We start from the raw sequence: 20,066 nt of genomic DNA on the forward strand, positions 1-20,066 counted from the left end.
TCAGTGACTCTGAGAGGAACAGGTATTTGTCACAGAAAAGCCTCTGAGTAATGCAGTAATTCTCTCAAATAATTAAAATATGCAGCTGAAGGAGAAGCATTTCACATATTCACTTTAAAATGCATTCGTGAACACTTCTTAGATTACACATTATTCTGAAAATTCATCAGCTGTGCAAAAACAATCACTTACCGTTATTGGGTGAATTATTAACAATGTCCAAGGAAGCACCGACTGCATCACTGCTATGTTTTGTAGATATCAAGTCCCTGGGGCCTTCTTCCATTCTTGTTTGCAAACCTTGTTGGGGCTTAATTGAAACAATATGCTTCACTAAGCATATGAGTTAAACGAAGCGTACGCAAGTACAAAATACGAGAGAAAATGTCATTATTGTGGGGCATGTAAAGAAACTGCAGGACAAATTAATTTTTACATGATTAGAATAGTTTGCCATGTAATCTACCTACCTCCTTTATTTGTTTTAGAGGGGATTAAAGTGTTGAAATTGTCTTTCAAGTGTTATTTTTCCCCTTGCTTCCCCCAGTGAACAGAAGAGCAGCAAGAAATACTGAGATGAAAGTACTGTCATTGTGTAGTGACACTGAAGAGTACGATGTGCCCAGTGACTGCTAAATGACCAGAGTCCACAGGAACACTGGAGAGGTAGCACAAGGAGTCTGATGAGCAGCTTTGTGGATCTGGCTTCATGAGTACTTTAATTTTTTTTTGTCCATCTGAAGGCTGAGCTTGCACAGCAGCATTTTGGGCACCCGACACTAGCATTTGGGGCTGACATGCAACACAAGCTTCTTCTGGCCCATCATAAACACATCTGAAGAAGCAATGCTGTCCTGAGGAGTCTGAACAGCACTGTTAAGATTGTTCATGAAGCTGCATACAAAGCTAAACCAACTAATTGGATGTGCAAGAGGGAGACTGGTATGGCAGCACTCTGGGAACTGATAGGGTATCCTAATGATTATATGGGTTGTGGTCAGTAAGGTAGTTAAAACCTTTCCCTTAAAATGGGAGTATCAGGAGATCTGGGAGCAAAATCGTCTCAAAAATCATGAGAGACGACAGTGGGTGTGAGGGGAAGATAAATGTTTTTTTTTAAAAAAAGCAGCCATACATGTATAGAAAAAACATATTCTGTGACAAGTGAATGAAATACAATTTGGACATTTTAGGCACTCCCCCTTGCAATTTCTTATTTCACTGAGCACCAGTCACAGGCAAGGACTGGTCCAAAAGCCAGTCAACACTGGTCCTTTGCACTTCCCATCCCAAATGAACTGACAACCTCCACAACCTTTCTCTGTTGCACTCTGAAACATTTTTCTCTCAATAAGCTTTTTAGTGGTATATCAGTGGCCTTGTTTTATCTTCACTGACTTTTGGGAACCACCTTCTCATTACTGTTGATATCTCTGGGTGACCTTCAGCTACAGATGAAATGCAGGTCAATTGTACACTAAATTTGGAGTGCATCTGGTTTTAATCATGGATGAAAAAATGTTTAGGCAATTGCATTCCAAGTTTTGTGCATGATATTCTGTACTGCAGAATCAAAGGGTTTTGAAAATATGTAAGGGAATACCATGTTGCAAAACTTCACTGCTCACTGTGCTCATAATTTCTTTTTATGGGAAGACAGGGAGAAAAGAGAAGAGGAAGCCAGAAGACAGAGAGAAAGAAAAGTCTCCCTTAGGTCATCCTAACAGACAAGAATCCCTTCCTGCTCATGGAAAACCAAACACTACTCTTGGAATACAAAATACTCACCTGCCTCAGTCCAGCTCCATTCCTTGCTTCCTTCACTTCCATTTTCTTCTTCTTCCGTTGTGTTTTGCTTTCAGGTCCAGAAAGGCAGAAACGAATGCCTGCTTTGCCTTTTGGCAAATCCTGAAAGCATCAGAGATTTTGTTAGAGGAGTCATAGGACAGCTAATTTTGGGGTTTTTTCAGGAAAACTGGTTACCTCCAGGAGTGTGTGCTGAGAGTGTACGAGCGGGGCTGTCTCTCTGGATAGGGTGCACACCTCAGCTTAACACATGTGCAAAAAGCTGAGCATGCTCTTCCGACTGCTGCCCAAAGGGAACATTTCCCTGAGCTTCTAGAAAGTATTTAAACAGCAAGACTTCTGCTTCTACATCTCCACCCAAGTTACTACTCTATCACTGTCACCAAACCCTCTTATCAGCAAACTTAAATAAATATGTCCTGGCTGCCTGAGATGCTGAGAAGGCTCTGGACTCCACAACTCTTTTAAGTCCTGGGTATCTGAAAAGGTCAGCAGCAGTAGGGTGCAAACACCCAGGGTTTGCTCCTTAGGACAGCAATACCAGGGGGATGGTGAACTCCCAGAACCAGCCAGCTTCCCCCAGCCCATCTCATGCCTCCTGCAAGGGTGCTCCCCAGCTCCAGCTTTCTCAGACAGCTCAGGCAGGGACCATGCCAGGCACTTCCTCCCAGCATGAGAAAGCCTCCACGACCAAAGGAGCCTGGTTCCAGGGCTGGACTGGAGACCCCAGCGTGGATGAGACTGACCCTGTGGACCAGGTCTCCCTTGGCCATCAACAGCACTACCTCACCTTCTTCTCATCCCTTGTCTGATGCTCCTCATCTCCAGTCCAGTTTCCCCACTCCTCTGTGGGAGCCTTCCAGTCAGAGTCCAGGTCAATCACTGATGGGTCACCTATTAGGGCAAGCATTTGAATGAGTTATGTTCAAATCCATGCTGCTTCCCAGCCTCACATGAGTAGTACAAATGCTGCAAAAATGCCTGATGTCTTCTTGCTTGCCTATGTGCTATTTGGATGTGCATGTATGCATGTCTTAAATGTGCTAAAACATTTACAAATTTATTTTAAAAGTTTATTAGGACATATACATTGATTACCAATTCAGAATTAGTGACAGCACTCTTCAAGACAGGAGTAAAATTAAAGAAGGGCAGAAAAGCACATACGAAAACAAAAGCTCTTCCAGCCTGCACTTCAAGAAAACAAGCTTTACAAAACTAATAGCGTGGCTTGTCAAATATTTCCTTTTAATTTTATGAAGAAGGATTGAGGTATATCCAGAAACACTGGCAGACACAACAGGCTCTTCCATTCACTGCAACACACTAGCCTCTGGACAATTATTCATATGGAAGACTAACATTAACAAAGGATTTGTGCATTCTTTATTGCTCTCACTGGTGTTTTCTTTCTCACAAAAAATAGAATCAAGTACATTCTCAACTTCATCTTCCTTTTCTATTTTCTTTTCTTGAATGTAAGCCAGAAAAATTCCATCCCGGCACTGATTTCCAAACCTCGTTAAGACACAACTCTAAATAGGCCTTAATTAGGTAACATCTACCCTGCATCAATTCTGGTCATTTCATGGGAACTGGGCAAAAAACTTTTCAAAATCTTTTAGGTTTCTCTATCATTCAGCATCTGGTACCTTTGAAAATCTGGCTGCAAGCCCTCAGCTGCCTCTCCACAAAGCACTGGCAAAATATCCTCAGTCAAGAAGGCAAAACAGACCAGTTTAATTCCTTCACCCAAACTGAATGAGGTGCAAAAAAACAGATAAATCAGCATAAGATGTTGAAAGGACTACTTGATTATTTTTTAACAATTTGAATGTAACAATCTTAAGTCTTATCGTAACAGGAAGAACGACTTTAAAAACATAACATATAATAATAGCTCTTAGCTGATTACTTCTCTTAAAAAAAAAAAAAATCACAAGCTGGATGGAAAAACTTCTACTTGAAACAGCGCCAAAACCAAAAGCATGCTGGGAATGATAAAAGAAAACTGTTTCCAAAAAGTTGCTCTGACCAGTTAGCTGCCAAGTGTTATAAACATTATTATAAACACTGTTCAGGTTTCTCAGTTTAAAATCCATGGCCTCTATATAGATGATATGTCTTTCCTTCTTCAAAAGGAAAGGGAACAACTAATTTTGAATGCATTCCCCAATAAAATTCCAGTCCAAAATAGAATTCAATCTCCTGAGCTGCAAGGCAGCAGTTCTGCTGATGGATGCTCTCATGGGTGTGCGAGCAAAACAGACCATAGCTTAACACATGGAAAGTCACAACTGTTGTTTTCACCTTTTTAACTTCTGATACCTCAAAAAGTGCATTTATGTATATCCTTCTAAACATGAAAATAGTTTTGATGGCAAACTGCCTGCAATGGGCTTATGTTAATTCCCCACCCTTGTCACATGTGGGCATGAAACTTGGCCAGACAGCAGTGACTCTGCCTCATCTCAGAATTACTCTTCCCAAAGTATTGCGTCCTAGGGGTGTTTAAAATCAACTCAGACTAAAATTAAGGGCAATATAAGATTCTTTACAATTTGCTGGATTTGATGGGGAAATCAGATTAAATGTACTTATCCCAAAGCTCTGATTAAATGTACTTATCCCAAAGCTCTGACTTAAAATCTCTCCTGTTGTATAGCATATTTCCCTTCTAAAGTGACATCTCCCACAGTGTTTTTAAACTTTGAATACTCTCTAGTATTTTTTAATCTGATTCTCCTTGGGTCATCAATTCTCTCACAGGCTAAAACTGATCAGTAATTCCTGCTAACATAAACACTAAAAGGAATGTGCCATGCAGCAGCAAGTGCCCCTGCTCCCCATGTGGGTTTAGCCCCTACAGAGGTGATGTTTCTCTTAGCACCAACACAGACCAACACCTTGGCAATTCCTGCTGTTCATTTTTACAAAAGCAAAGCTGTTAAATGTCATTTCCAACTAAGTTCTTCCTTGTGACCCACCCCAGTCCTCCAGCAAACTCCACCCAGACAAAGCTGTTTGGCAGCAAACATTTGCAAAGTGCATTTCAAGGCCAAGGTGGTTTCCATGTACTCCATGCAACGAAAACACTTTTAGATCCTGAAAGGCACAACACTGAAGGTGTTTTCAGAAATCAGGGAGGCTGCCAGCACCTCTGCAGGCAGAAAGTCTATCCCAGCACCAACTGCCTGAATGCCCTTGGTCTCCAGTAACTCCTTTCCATGTAACAAGGGGCAGACGGGGAGCAGACAGGTGTGCCCTGGGGGGTGTTGGGAAGCAGGCAAACAGGGCCCCCCAGCAGCAGGATCTGGTCAAAGGGGACAGTCAGCAAGTTCTCTGTGCCTGCTGATAGATAGGGTGGAGTACAGTACTGTACAGGCTGAACCCAATTATCTGGTCTGGAAAATGAAACTGGAAAGTACTGCAGCAAAACTCAGTCTGTGTCACCAAGAAGAGGATTAAAATTTTTCTAATCCAGAGTTGTACATTTGGATTCTAATCTACCAGCATTTCTCTTGGCATGCTGTCCCAAAATATAGGCAGCAGAAACTCAAGAGAGGTTCGTGTGGCAGGGCAAACCCCTCAGTAGGCTGCATATTGTCCATGGCACTGAGCTTTTCTGAGGCTGCTGTAGAAAACCCATCCTTTTGCAAACAGCAGTGTGCTGTGTTATGAACACAGTCCTAACCCAAATCCTTGCTAAGACATCACTTGTAGACTAAGTGTAATACATTCAATTGAAATGGCTAGATAATTTCCAGTATAAAGCTTGAATTTCTGCATTACAGGTCAATAGCTGGGTGGAGGAATCCCGTATTTGGCACCTTCCTTCAGCATAATTCAGTAGAGGCAAAATATCAAATAAACCCCAGACTGAAGACTTCTTTTAGTGAAAAAAAAAGCTACTGATTCCCATAAAACAAAGGGACAAAAATTGATTTTAACTCTGGATCAGAAGGAAGGTTGGGAGTCAGGAGACACAGGGTCAGGAGACGTGGGAGTTTTCTTAGGTTATGGGGAAAATTTGCTTTGGCAGTCAAGAAGGAGTCATTGGGAGGATGCCAAGACACAGACAAAAAGTGACTCTCATGGTCATGAGATGTTACATTTGCAAAGCAGAATGTGGATTTTCTGAGACTGCACTGCACTGTTGCCAAAGCACAGGTCCGCTTCACTTGGAAGTATGGGATAAAATTAGTATTCCCCTGCCTTGGAATCAGACACAAGTGCTCTAAAACAGCTTAGCCAGCCACACTGTGTGAGTTACATGTTTTATAGCAGCAAAACCAGCCAGTTTGCAATGCATTCTGAGGGACAGCAAAGCTGAAGTACATAAAAGTCACCAAAGGGGCAGTAGCAGATGTGTGGCATAGGTACACAAAGGGAATATTAGGAAACACACGCAAGTAAAGCTTCCAAGGCAGAGGCAGGAGGATCAAAAACAGCCCTGCAGAAGCAGCTAGCAAGGCACCTGGTGAAAGTAGAGCACTTCCCGGGCTCAAAGATAAGATGAATTATGTCAGGACCCAAAGAGGTCCAGCCCCATTTCTTTCTCTTTGTGAAAGGAATGGAAAGTATGCAAACCATAATGATGAGTAGGGAAAAAAAGATGATGAACAAAGCTTCCTACTTTGGGGCCCCCTTCCCTCCTGGCCACTTCAGCCTGCTGGTGGGACTACTGGGACTGCAGCCATCAGTGCAGACCATGTGGCTTCAACTCCAAGACACCGAATGCACCCGGCTAACAAAGGCTTAGATTGCTAAGGACTAAGTGATTGAATATGCAGAGACAATGACTGATGACAGAATGAGAATTTCAGAATCCGTGAGGTTGGAAGTGGCCTCTGGAGGTGGAGGTTGTCTAGTCCCACCTCATGGCTCACAGAGGGCTCAGCTACAGCAGGTTTCTCAGGAATGCAGCAGAGTTTTGAATATTTTGAAGGGTAGAGAGTCCACAACCCCTCTGGGAAAACTGTTCTGTTGCCTGACCACTCTCACCATAAAGAAAAGCTTTCACTTATGAATGAGTGAAAATTCACTTCTTACCCATTTGCCTGCTCCCCACTCTCTGGGCCAATCTTAGGCAATGACCCATTAGGTGCTCATACACAGGCATGGCTGGACCTTCTCCAGTATATCCCTGACTGTCTCATCCTGGGGAGCCCAGAAATGGGCACAGGACTCCAGATATGACAATAATTAAGAATTAACCACCAGCAGCATGTATCTTTAATGAATGTCAACACAGGAGCATGTTGTTTGGAAACCAGCCTGCTTGAGAGTCCTTTAAATATTCCAGAAGTGACTGCCCAGTTCCCTTTACCACTAACTCCCTCTCTCCCTCTGTGTATATATGCTTTCAGTTGTACCAACACTTAAACCTCAAGCCTTTTGTAAGTGAGGGTGTTATTACTGCTGGTACTTCACAAAAAGATAACCCAATGTGGAGCAGGGAGCAGGCCAAGGCCAGAGGCAGGAGGCCAGCATCCAGCTCCTTCAGCTGTACCAGCCCAGCACAGAACAAAGAGACTCATTACATGTACTGCTCTGGATTTGATAAAATGACTCCAGCTCATATATAGGCTATGAATGGCTTTTTTTTCTGAGTTCCCAAGCCTGCAAGAGCTAACAGGCCATGTAACTGTCTAAGGTTCATTTTGCCTGCAGCGCTGACCTTAATGCCAACCATTACCTCATCTAAATTCAGGGAATACATGTTCTTGATGCACCACTCCCCTGCATCAATATCAAGGCTGATGATTCAAAGGAAAAAAACTACCAGGACAAAAAAGCAAGCTGTAAGACAGACAGAATCCTCTAAACACTTTTCTGATATTTGAAGGAGCAAGCTGCTGAATTTGCTCCTATCGTTCTACCCTCAGACAGATACGGAACTCCAAAAGCAGCGCTCTGCTTGGCTTTGCAAGTGCAGATCAAACCCAGAGTGTGCCACATCTGACATGTGCTAAATGTAGTGCAAGGAAACGCTGCTGAAGAGCTGCCCACACTGCCTCCCTTCATCCCACGTGGGCGTGATGGGCTCCAAAGTTGGAAAGGGCCACGCACTCTTTGCAGCAACGCAGGGGTAAAGAAACACAGCACCAAGGGAAGGGAAGGCTCAGGGTTGGGGTTTTGTTTTTAGTCTTTTTAAAGCAAACTGTGCTATTTATATAATCATGGCCAAAATGATGCATCTGCTGCAGAGCTTCAGTTACTGCTGGGCAGAGAAGCAAGACAACCACAATCTTTTCTTCTTAATGCATTCCACCCCTCTGGGTTCTCCTGCAGTTAAGCAATCAGAGCAGCTAGAGCACAAAGAAGTTTGCTCAGCTCATCAGCCATCATTCCTGCAAGAGCAGGGAAAGGCCCTCCAACAGCAGGGGTATACAGAAATACTTAACTCAAAAGAGAAAAGGTCATCTAATACCCACACTGTTCGTGCCAAATTATCCCAGTCACTCAGGACCCATGCTTGTCTTTCTTTTAAAACTAAAAAAACACCCATTACCAGTCATAAAAAGACTAAAATCCTAATTGCCATAGTGCACCACAGTTGTATTCTGCATCTGGGTTCAGGGCATTTCCAAGGAAATTTAAAGTCTTGGCAGAGGCACACAGAGCTTGAAAAGCACCCTGTCCTCCCAGGGCTCTTCCCCAGCCACCCCGCGGAGCCCAGGCCGCAGCTGCCTGGACCAGGCCCACTCAGCTCCACCTTCCCACACAACAGCGCGAGGGAGGGAAGCACAATGCTTCAGTTATGGAAACCAAACGCAGCTTTGAACTCCTTTCACGAATTCAGTAATCTGAGTTGATTGCTAACACGTGGGATTTTTGAAACAGAGCCCGTGCTGCTGCCTTTGGCTCAGGAAGTCCCTGGCCCGCTCTCTGCAGGGTGTGGGGAGGGATTGCCCTGTGCTTGCCCTGTTCCTGCGCTTATCTGCCCGCAGCTGATAGCAGCACAGCTGCTGCAGGGAGCACACGGAGCCTGCAGACAGCCCCCTCCAGCTGATCCTGCTGCCCAGGAACTCTCACTGCACTTTGCGCCAGTATGTATGCACCAAAACAGGCTGTACCTACTGCATTATTTGTTTTTCTTCTGAGGGAAAATATAAATAAAATGCACTTCCTTGCCGTTCTCAAGGGTTCCATGTGGACAATTGCTGCCCTGACAGAGCTCACAGCAGCTCTGGGCACCTGCTCAAAACCAGACCCACACGGGATTTCCCCCTGACCAGCAGATGAGCTGCATGGGAAGTGGACCCTGGTGTCTGAGGCTTAGGGAATGGACTGAAGAGAGTTCCTGCATTGGTGCACTTGTTTGTCTATAGAAGAAGGGCAAAGAGACGTACCCTGCCCCTGCCACGCATCATCTGCTGGGAAGAAAGTCGAGCTGCTGTGCCAACAGCATTTGGAAGGACTGTCCTCAGATGATTTACTCTTCATGTTATCTGCACATAGGAAAGCATCTTCATTAAAAAATTAAACCAAAAAAAGCCCAAATCCCAAGCCTAAAAGATAATCACATAGGTATATATTCACATTATTAAAACCAATTAATCATGCCTCTGTCTGTTTGCTATGTCACGATGCCTGGATGTTATGTAATTTAAGCCACACATTAATCTATTCTTCTCATCACAGTGGATTTATTAACAAAGGCTGGACGAGGACACTACCTGCATAAGTTATTAAAAACAACTCAGGAGAGGCTACACTAACAATATTCAGAAATGTAAACTTCTGGCACATCTCCGCTGGGGACCTAAGTGGGGGATGCAGTTCCTGCAGAACAAAAGCCACATCCAGAGTATCCAGCTCTAATTCCCACCACCTTCAGTGAGGAGGCTTCTGCTCAAGCTAACAGAAATCAATAATTACCAGATTGTTCCATGAAAGAGCACAGGTGAAAGAGCTGCTGGAGGAAAAAGATAAGGTTGTTTTGATGATTACTTTCAGTAACTAAAGCAACCAGTAGGATTCACATGCCTCCCTGAATGACTCGCCTTAGACCATTTCTAAGGCCTGTACAAAACAGACCAGGGTATTCATCACATCTTTCATAAATCAGGGTTGTTTTTTTTTCACATCTCTGACTTTTGCTTTGTTCCTTTCACTTAATGAACTCTGAGGTTTATGCCATTGTGTTTCAGTTTGATTTTTTGCTGCATAAATGCAGATGTTAAAAAATATTTTTCCTTGTTGAGTACTTATACATTAGGAACTGCTTTAATCCACTGACACTGTTGGAAAATAGATGGTTAAATATGGCATGTGTTAAATTAATTGCCTTATCTGGCTTTAAGAGCCAATTTCAGCATTCTGGCTAACATTACACACACCGTTTTGTGCACAGATATCTTTATGTATCTATGCTTGTCATTAGCATCTCTAACAGATTCAGGACCAGACTTTGCATTCATCATTCAGCTAAAGTTTCAGTCAAATGTGAGTTTCTGGTAGGCAGGGAATGAATGAACCAGGGGTGCTTGCAATCAATCAGTGAAGACTGACAGTTGTAAAGATGCAAAGTGAAAGCCAGAAACGAGGTTTAACTCAATGTAAAATGAGGAGATGCTCCATCCTTCTCAAGGCCATGCATGGAGAGGCTCAAGCAGAAAATCCCTCACTGTGCTGGATGAGAAGCTGCTGGCTAGGCAGCCTCTAACACAGCCTTTCCAAGCTGCACATTCACTCCCTCCCTCGGTCTGAAATTCTCTGAATTTGTTGGTTATCAGAGCACAACAGAAACCTTCTGTGTGAGTCAACCTAAAAGAAAGAATTTGCAGGGGAGGCAATTTTTTTTTTAATTTATTCCAAGATGAGTACATGAGTTTGGAAAGTGCTCAGTAAAAGGTTCTGATGTCTCTCCCTAAAACACTGGTGTGCTGGATTGCAGATGCAAGCAAGCTCTGCAAGGAGAGTAACTAATGAGATGTGGCTCTGGGGGGAGACCCATGTGTGATCAATGAGAGCCCTTTTCAGCCAAGCAGCTAAGAAAGTGATAGAAGAATTCTTATAGAAGGACAACAAGAGGCCACTCACCTAAATCCCTGGAGACATCTGACAATGTCCCAAAGGTCACAGGACAGGATTTTACATCTGCAATATCCCATGTTCCTGCATTTAAAATGCAAACAAACAGTAGCCCAAAATATGATATTATGTTCACAGTTTGTACCTCATGCTCCCAAGCTCATTACAGCCCTTCCATGTTCTCCTCATTCCAATACAGCCATTGCTGTTGCTGGACAAACATCAAGCAAGGAGAAACCATCTTTATGGACAGAGAGAGTCTAGCCCCATCACCATGTATACCCTCTCAGATTTTCAATGTGCATGTCACACCAGCATGTGTTCTCTGGATTTAAATTCCTCACTCATCTGAGCTGATGCCCCAACACTGCTGGCAGAAGCTGTCATCATGTATTGGAATTTGCCCTTTTGAAAGCATTAGAGTAAAAATGGTACTAATGTCCTCCCCCATCAACCTATACTTTGCAAGAAACTTCTCTTGCAGAGAAGGCAACTCACATGAGGGCATCTTAAAAGCATTTTCTGAATCATCAGAGTACTGGATTACTGCTACTGAAGGTGAGTCACCATGTGGCCTCATATAACATTAAATTCAGCCACCATACTCAATTAATCACTGAGAATGTAGTAAAAATCAAATGCTTTTTATTTAGTAATACTCTGCCTTGAAATACACAGATACACCTTCCAGCCTAACTCTGAACAGGTGTGAACATCCTCAGAAAACAATGCTTTAGTTGTAGAGGACACAAATAATACCTGTGAGTAGAAAACAACATGAACCCAGCTGGTAGTCTACAACACAAGGAATTCCTGCCATAAGGACCCCTCTTTTCACATTGCTGGGAAATAAATGACACCTGGCAGGGTACAAGGGGTGTGGACAAAACTGTGTGTGCAGGATGAAGGTCAGTGGGGCTGCACCCCAATGAGGACACAGAAATTTGTGAAGCTTCCCCTTGACAATATTTGAATGTCAACACTCACCTACATTGGAGAAAACATCGTCTTCTGACCTGGAGGGTGACAATTCTTCCCGTAGGGCTCCGGAGCCCTTCAGCACAGTCCCACACTCTGCCTTGGCAAAGAAAGCACCTTTTCCACCACCACTGGTGTCCTCTGTGAGTGGCCACACCGCTCCCTTCTCATCCCAGTCAAAGGCTGGCTCAACTACTGAGCTACTCAGAGATGCTCTGCTGGGGTCTTCTCGGGAATAAACATTACCACAGGATCATCATTATTTTTAATTATAAGAGTTTGTACAGGAGAGACAACAGAACATAGGCTGATCTAAACCCATCAGACTCTTTCCAACTGAAATTATTTACAGATATGATGACACCAAAGCAGAGCTCCTGGGATGGAACAGTGAAGTGGAAAACAGGAACACCAATGTGAGAAGGACAGTGCCACAGTGGCCTTGGGCATCCCTCCCTGGAGGGGAGGCTCAAGGCCTCCAGAGTCCTGCTGGGGACCCAGAGCAGTGAAGGGAGAGAAAGAGAACAGCTAGACCTCCAAGAAAAAAGAAAGCAAACCTCTTGGATGTTGGTAGTCCAAGGCTGCTAGAGAAAAATCAGTGCAGGCATACAAATATTTTTTTTTTAATTACAGTGATCTACAACATTTTTGTTCCAAAGGATTCCTTAAATGTTTTATGACTCCAGCCTTCAGAATAGCAAAACATTTTCTGGAGCTCTGGTGAGGAAGAGACCACTGCTGACATCAACTTCACCTTCATATACCTTATTGGTGACGCTGCTGTTTCTCCCCTGCCAGGGAACAGCAGGCAGCACTCATCAGGGTTAGGGCTTCTTCCTAGAAGATCAGATCCTCTACTCTGTAAATGCCCTGCTAACATGATCACAGGGTACAGCACCCTGCACAGCCCAGGCATAGGATTGCACCAAAGACTTCTAGTGCTTCAAATGAGACTTGGTGAACTGAGCTCCCTTTCCTGGGTCAGCAAAGCCCTTAACGCCTGCATGATCTTAGGGTTAAACCCTGTGGGCTTCTGCATGTGGAGCTGGCACCACTGATGACAATGGGTCAACTTACATGAAGAAAGAAATGTGGATCCATTCACTTTGCTGGAGAGAAAGTGGAGACCTCAGCACCTCTAGCCTCTAAAGACCCTTGATAAACCAAGAGTTAAAAATCTAAACTTTTGATATTTCACTCTATATAATCCAAATGATAGATAAAGTGATCCCAAGGTATCTGTATATTTTTCTAGTGAAATTTCCTGTTCCCTTACCCTTCAATTTTAATAGAGCATCTGAGAGCACTTTAAAAGCCTTATTGCACTTTCTTGTCCTTCTCACGGGTTCCATGTGGAATTGCAGGCAGTGTACCAACTCATACATATATCCAGCTACATCTCCCAATCCAGCTACATCTCTCCAATATCCAAACTCTTATCTTAGCTTCTAAATTACTCTACTAATATAAACCTAAAGGTGATTTTGATCATTTTATCACAGATAATGAAAATACTTCCAAATGTCTTAATTCCATGATGTGCTTTCAAACAGTGGTTATTACATATAACATGATTGGCAGAAATGTATATAGGCATAAGTGCATGGCAGACAGCTTGAAATTCCCAGAGGGAAAATGTAGAGTGAACACAAAGTGTTGTTTCATTTTATCTGATTAGGATAAGAGTATATTCTTGTTATAGTTCTTTAGTCTGGGCAATCCTGGACTAAAGAACCTGTTTGGAATTGCAAATTATGCATGGTTTTATATGTCCATTATCAGAAAATTTCTGTCAAGCCACCAAAAGGAACCAGTCCATGTGACACCAAGCCTTTAGCAGATCTACAATCTAACAGACATCTGCTTTCAAAGTCGTGTGGGTAATGCTGTGTGCTCTGCTGTGTGTTTTAATGAGAGCATAGAGTAAAAGGCAATCTCCCAAGTAAAAGCTCCCAAAGCTGTTTTTTCTTAAGTAAATAGCCTCAGTATGTTTATGGGTTTTTCTGCCAAATGATGAATAGAGCAAACAGAAAGATGCTGGGGTGTGGGGAGGGACAACAAACCCAGTTAGATCAGGTGTGTGAATTGAGACTGTACATTTACCTTTTTGTTTCAGCCTTTCCTTCCTTAAGTGTCTCTTTTCGCGGCTGCTGATCTTGGTCTGCCAAACTCCTACAACACAGAGCAAAGTTCATTTTTAAGCTATCAAAGAACTTTCTTCATTGCCTTTACTGCTTAGCACCAAGGTAAGCAGAAAGATTCTGATGCTGGCTGTAAAAGAGGCATCAGATCTCGTGCAGCATGTCCCCTGTGTGCAGCCTTTGTTTCTTCCCCTGCAGAGATGTGTTACGTAAGAAATCCCCATCTCAGACCTGTGTGTTGTGTCCTGACTCACATAACTGCAGATATTCTTCAGTCCTGTGTGTCAGCCTGATGTGACACCCATTCCCTTGGGGGAGATGTCACAGCAGAGCATCAACCACCTTATATGTCTGGCAGTGGGGAGAAGTTAATGAAAATCTTAACCATTAAATAAGCCTTCAATTATTGGGTTCCTCTAGCCCTGAACATACCCTAAGACTTGTTCTGCAATGTGGACACCCTCTCCTACTCAGCTGGTTTACACACATGCATTCATTCATTCACACCCATGGGGCCACATCCTGTCTCCATCCATGCTCTCCATGACCCAAGAAGTCAAAGGAGGTGCTGGCAAAAATGGTTAATGAATGAAAAAACACAGCCCCTGGAGCTGACCAAGACACTTCCTTTCTCTGAGGCATCTCTGAAAAACACATGAAGCATCCCGAAAAAACACATGAAACAATTCAGCTGGCTCATCCATTCACAAAATTACAGATCCATTTGAAGAAAGCTTCTGCTGTGTCCCCTTCTCCCCAGCAGCCTCACGGGCCCCAGGAAGGACTCTGGTCCAACAGCAGTGAGGGCTTCTCTTGCTCTCACCACCACACTAATCACACTGTAATCTTTTAAGCCCAGAAAAGCTTAGAATTTGTTGTTTTCAATGTAACCCTTGGTGGGGGGAGGCAGAGAGGGGCTTATGGGATGCAATGTATTTTCCAGTGAAATTCCAGTTGCCTGAGCCTTGCTGGCCTCTGCCAGATTTCTCTGCAGATCTGCTTGCAAACAAAGGTCTTGGCTCTGCTCACAGGCATGCTACAAGCTGGCTGTGAATTGCCCCAGCACCTTTACCAGCCTCAGTCATGGGCACAACAGCGTGCTGCTCCATCTGTGTATCAGCATGGCAGAGGCCACAGGATTAGGGGAAGAGCATGAAGAAGGACCCTGCTGACCACTGGGTCTGACCACTTCAGAGATCCTTCCTCACCTGCAGATTTACCCTCCCTGTGTACACAGCTGGGACCTGGGGAGTGTGACAGGAAAGCACATGGCCCCTGTCATAGACTGAAATGTTATGGTTTACGGTTTAAATATCTTTATGAAGGACTTTTGCCCATTACAGAAAAAGTGCATAATGAAGCTGCAACACCAAAGCCCACCCTGGATGGGCCTCCTGTCTGAAACTCTGACCTGTGAGTTAAACCACCCAAGGCAGCTTAAGATAAGGAAAGTGACACTATTGTTCAGAGCATCTGGAAGAGCACCCACAGCCCAGCCCAGCACCTTCTTTGAGGTGGAGGCCACAGCCCCAGGTTTATCTGTTGCCAAGCTCGCACAGACCCTGCACCAGCAGGGGGAGGAGGAGAGGTTTTGGGTGTGTGGCACAACCTCTGGCCAGAGGCAGTGAGTGCCCATCCTCTGCAGTGCAGACCAGCTCAGCTGTGGGGCCCCTTCACCCCAGCAAAGCCACATCTAAGGGACACCCACATGAGGGACAGCAGAGGGGGGGTCACAGCCCATCAGAGGCCCCTCCCAAAGGAGTCCCCAGGTCCTGCACCACAGCACTGCACCTGATGCAAGAGATCCACAGTGTTGCGAGGGACAGTGTCAAACCTGCCCCCCTCAGGGGAGGCACATAGGCATTCCCACCTGCCCAAATGTATATTAATCCATGGGATTCTATACTTTTAGGCAGGAGACTCTCACCACCAAGAAGATCAGATGGAGGGAAACAACAAAGCGTCATTGGAACACATCTCCATGTGATACGTTTCTAATCTTTGTCACCTCCCTGTGTCCTCCCCCACACCTCTTTTTCTATTTTTCTTTCTTTCTTTTCTTTTTCTCTTCACCTCTTCTACAGTTAAATATATCATTTTTTTATATCAACATCAAAGCTTGTTTGCTTTGAATCAAGTTTTTTGGGTATATTCAAATCTTTCCGATTTCAATCAGTTTTATTCACAGAGTTAGTTCTCTTTACTCCTCTGTAATTAAATTGGACCACAACACCCCCTGTCCACGTAGTTACACGTAGGAAGGAGCAGGTGATAGCAATAACTCTCAAACTGGCAGCTTTCCCCACTAACACAGAACTCCAGAATAGTAGAGAAGGCCTCCCTTTTGACATATTTCATCCCATGTTATTATTTGGTAATATGCATCAGATAACAGAAGAATCAGATCTTTTGTTACCTTCTTCTTCTTGCAGTTTGTCTTTTTCCACAGAAAGTGGATCTTTTGACACTTCCTTGTCTGAGCACTGACTTTTCCTCTTCTTCTTAGGCTACAGTATAGAGGAGATAGAGAGCAGAAAGATAAAACAAGTATTTGTTACATTTCATCCGGAATTAAAAAAAGAGTCAGGGCAGTAGTTGCAAAATGGAGACAACCCATGATACTCAGAGAGAGTAAGGGCTTGCTGGAATCTCTTAAGTGTGTGCAAAAGTCTTCCTGAGCAGACTTTATTGCAAATTCCAAACCAATAAACACTACTGCTTTGGACCTACAAATCTTATCTGCTAGGTTAGAAAGTTCACATTTTAATTCAGGTACCAGCTCTATAGTAGGATTTGCATTCATTGTTCCTAAGTTCTAATGCACTTCCTCTTAAGGAGGAAAGTCTAAAGTACTTACCTCCTTTAAAATCAGGAATGCTATAATCAAGAGTTAGGACCCTGCCAATGCTTAACAAAAAAACCCAGCCCCCTCTTCCCCCCCTCCCCCCCATTTCAAAGCATGGAACAGCCTATTTTTAATGAAAGTATCTGTAGTTTACACTAATCTGAAAGGGCACAGGAGTAGCTGAGGCTATTTTCATACAGCTTGATGAAAGAGTAGAACTAATCTTAAACCATACATTTTGAATGTTCTAGTTTAAAGAGTGATTTTTGACTTTTCCAAAGTGGGAAACCCCTGCCAGAAATATAGCTCTGTGCCCAGGCTCAGGCTCCTCACTTGGAATTACAAAATCACAGAATGGTTTGGAAGGGACCTTAAAGATGATCCAGTTCCAACCCCCCTACCATGGGCAGAGACATGTCCCACTAGATCAGGCTGCTCAAAGCCCCATCCAGCCTGGCCTAGAACACTTTCAGGGATGGGGCAGACACAGCTTCTCTGGGCAATTTGGAACTTTCTGGAAAAGCCTTGGAGGCTCTTTAAAGTATTAGCCTCTTCCTCCACACCAGTACAAGTGCTCAAGGTAAAACCCTTAAACAGACCCAAGGAAATGTCCCTGCCAGAGCTGGAATGGAAATATGGGAGATTCCAGCACCCACTTCTGGGCTTGGATGATGAGCCCATCCCCCTTGTGGTGGCAGTGACAAACTCTACAGTGTGGCTGTGCCAGAAAATTACATGCTCTAATATTCCTGCATCATCTTAGGTGCAGCAAACCAAGGAAGAAGAAACTACCTTAAAAAAAAGAACATTCTTAAAACTGTCTCTTGAAAGATAATATGTAAACTCTAAAGCTCTTGCTGGTACCTTGAGGAGCTTTTTCTCTCTGATGTTGACTGATGTGATAAGATGGCCATTCACTGGAACCTAGGAGATGGACAAAAAAAAACAAACACATTATATACATATACATGCATGTGTGTTTATGTGTAAATATATATATAAATACATTTATTTCAATGCCTTCCTGTGATACATATAATAGTCTGAAAGATACAGCTAAGCAACCCCCTGTACAAATCTGGGCTAGAATTTGTGGCCTTGTTCCAACTGGAGTAATTTATTCCAAATTAATTAGTGTATGCTAAGCCTTTATGAATGTAAATCCGAAAACTCCACAAAGATTTATTCCAAAGCAGACATATTTGTGGTTTATCATAAGATTTGTCCAGGATCAAAGTTGTTTTTCACATAGGGTAAGCCTATCTTTAAAAAATCAGCATAGACATGAGAAGGCTTATTTTAATTCTTGTTTACCAGTTGGGCTGGACCTTATGTTCCCTCTCAAATCTATCTGACCAAGTAAAAGAATAGGTTTTATCCTACCTAGATCCAGTAAAGTAAACAATAAATGTTTAAGGACTTACAGTTTAATTAATGTCTCAGCTGCCTCAGAATTCCCACTGGGAATTGCCAGCCACCAGCCACAGGGATGGGAGGGTGTAAATCCACAGCTGAGACAGCAAGGGCTGTGCCAACAAAGGCCACTGAACACTATGCAGAGCCAGCAGCAGCCAAGATAAGGCTGAAGCTCCCTCCACAGGCGCCTCTGTTTCCCCCTGACGCACAGCAGCTCGTTCCTGGATGTATGGCACTCCTCTGACTTATCCAGGTTGCTTTCCTGGTACAATGCAGCTGCTGTTCAGCATTGTCCAGGCTTCCTTCAGCCCATCAGAGCTGTTGGGCTGCCCAGCTGAACCCACATCTCCCAGAGGGGAGCCTGACTCAGGCTGTCACCCTAATCCCTGATCCATCCTCCTCCTCCTCTGCCCGGGGCAAGGGGATCCCTGGCAGGTGAAGGCAGCCCTGCCTGGAGCAAAACCCATCTGATCCCTGTAATTCAGGTGCCCAGTCCATCTGGGGAAGGGAAGCCAGCTGATGCTTCCTCCTGTCTCCTCCCTCTCCTCACTCTCACAGGTCATGTCTGTCCCTGAGACACTGTGGCAGTGATTAGTGACCAACAGATAAAATCCTGTGGGTGACTGCCCACGTGTCACCCCATCAGACCCAGTGGGGCTCCAGTCCTTCAGACTCTTAATGGTCATCTCTTTGATATTTTGGGGATTTTAAAACAATTTTTCACAAGTCTCAGAAAGTTCTGAAGTGCATGACAGGCACCTGTATGCTGGCAAATGCTTTGTCCCTGGAGGTGTTTGCTTGAAATTCCAGACCAGTGAGAAGCCCATGGTGGATGTGGACCCAGCAGGCTGGTGTTCATCCCAAGTTCCACAGTTATTAGGAGAGGATCCCCCAAAATTGTGGGCTTTGCACACAGACAATACTGATTCTGGGTCTTCCAGTAAAACATCACAATAGCAGGAGGCAAAACCCCTGCCTGTTATATCAGTAATTCCACCATCTTCAGATTATAACCTTAGCCAAAATCTCCTTTTTCTCCCTCAGCTGTCAAATGCAAACAGTATAATCGTTTACAATTATGTTATTCTGAACATTGGTAAAATAATTACTTCTCTGTTAAAACCCAGCAACATTTGTTAGTAGCTAGCAAGGCTGGATTGTTTTTTTCCCATGGGCAGTCTCTTCTAAGACTCTCAAGTTCATTTACTAGGGGGACTCCATAAATCCCACCACAGAGCAAACCAATTTCCATCTCCTGCTCTGCTTAAGGGAAAAATGGTGCTCTACCTGCAGCAAGGAGGGAAGCAGCCTCTCACATAAAATGTGGGATATAAAATACAGAACCAGGGGCATTTTGGTGAAAATTTGAACCATATGGATATGGAAAAACTTGAGGTTATACTATTCTTTTTTTCTCAGCATATTTTTCTGACAATTTAAATGTATGAAAATACAGATAGATTTTGTCTCAGTGGACAACAATTTCTATGCAATATAGAATCTTGGGGCAGTGACTTTCCATTAAATGACAGAGAACCTCATGAAAACTGAATTTTATCCAATGAGTGCAAGAAGAGATGATTGGGGGATGCCAAACAACATGTAAGTGGAATATTCCTTCCTGATGTCATCAAACCCTGGTGATTTCCCAGTTTTCATAATGAAATCTTCACTGTTTTCTACAGGCTTTGCAAATGGACCTGCCAGTTGAAGGCACTTTGAGCAAGACTGCCACCATGGGCACAGAAATAGCAATACCAGCTCAGGAGGCAAAGAAGAGGATGCTTTTTTGCCTTCTTTCAGACACACACAGATAAGAGGATAAGAGACATCCCACCTCC

General features: G+C 43.8%; 1 protein-coding gene across 1 annotated transcript in view; it reads right to left on the reverse strand.

The window, feature by feature from the left end:
• LOC107201298 (protein LYRIC-like) overlaps window positions 1-20,066 on the reverse strand; it is a 30,805-nt gene that overhangs the window by 2,462 nt on the left and 8,277 nt on the right. The window contains exons 3-11 of the mRNA XM_015620484.2: window positions 17,674-17,733; window positions 16,381-16,471; window positions 13,927-13,995; window positions 11,833-12,048; window positions 10,855-10,929; window positions 9,162-9,260; window positions 2,597-2,700; window positions 1,789-1,908; window positions 193-310 (exon numbers count right to left, since the gene is read on the reverse strand). Coding sequence (XP_015475970.1) covers window positions 193-310; window positions 1,789-1,908; window positions 2,597-2,700; window positions 9,162-9,260; window positions 10,855-10,929; window positions 11,833-12,048; window positions 13,927-13,995; window positions 16,381-16,471; window positions 17,674-17,733 — 952 coding nt within the window. The remainder of the gene's footprint in view (window positions 1-192; window positions 311-1,788; window positions 1,909-2,596; window positions 2,701-9,161; window positions 9,261-10,854; window positions 10,930-11,832; window positions 12,049-13,926; window positions 13,996-16,380; window positions 16,472-17,673; window positions 17,734-20,066) is intronic.

The sequence above is a fragment of the Parus major genome, chromosome 3, assembly GCF_001522545.3.
Source record: "Parus major isolate Abel chromosome 3, Parus_major1.1, whole genome shotgun sequence".
Lineage (NCBI taxonomy): Eukaryota > Metazoa > Chordata > Aves > Passeriformes > Paridae > Parus > Parus major.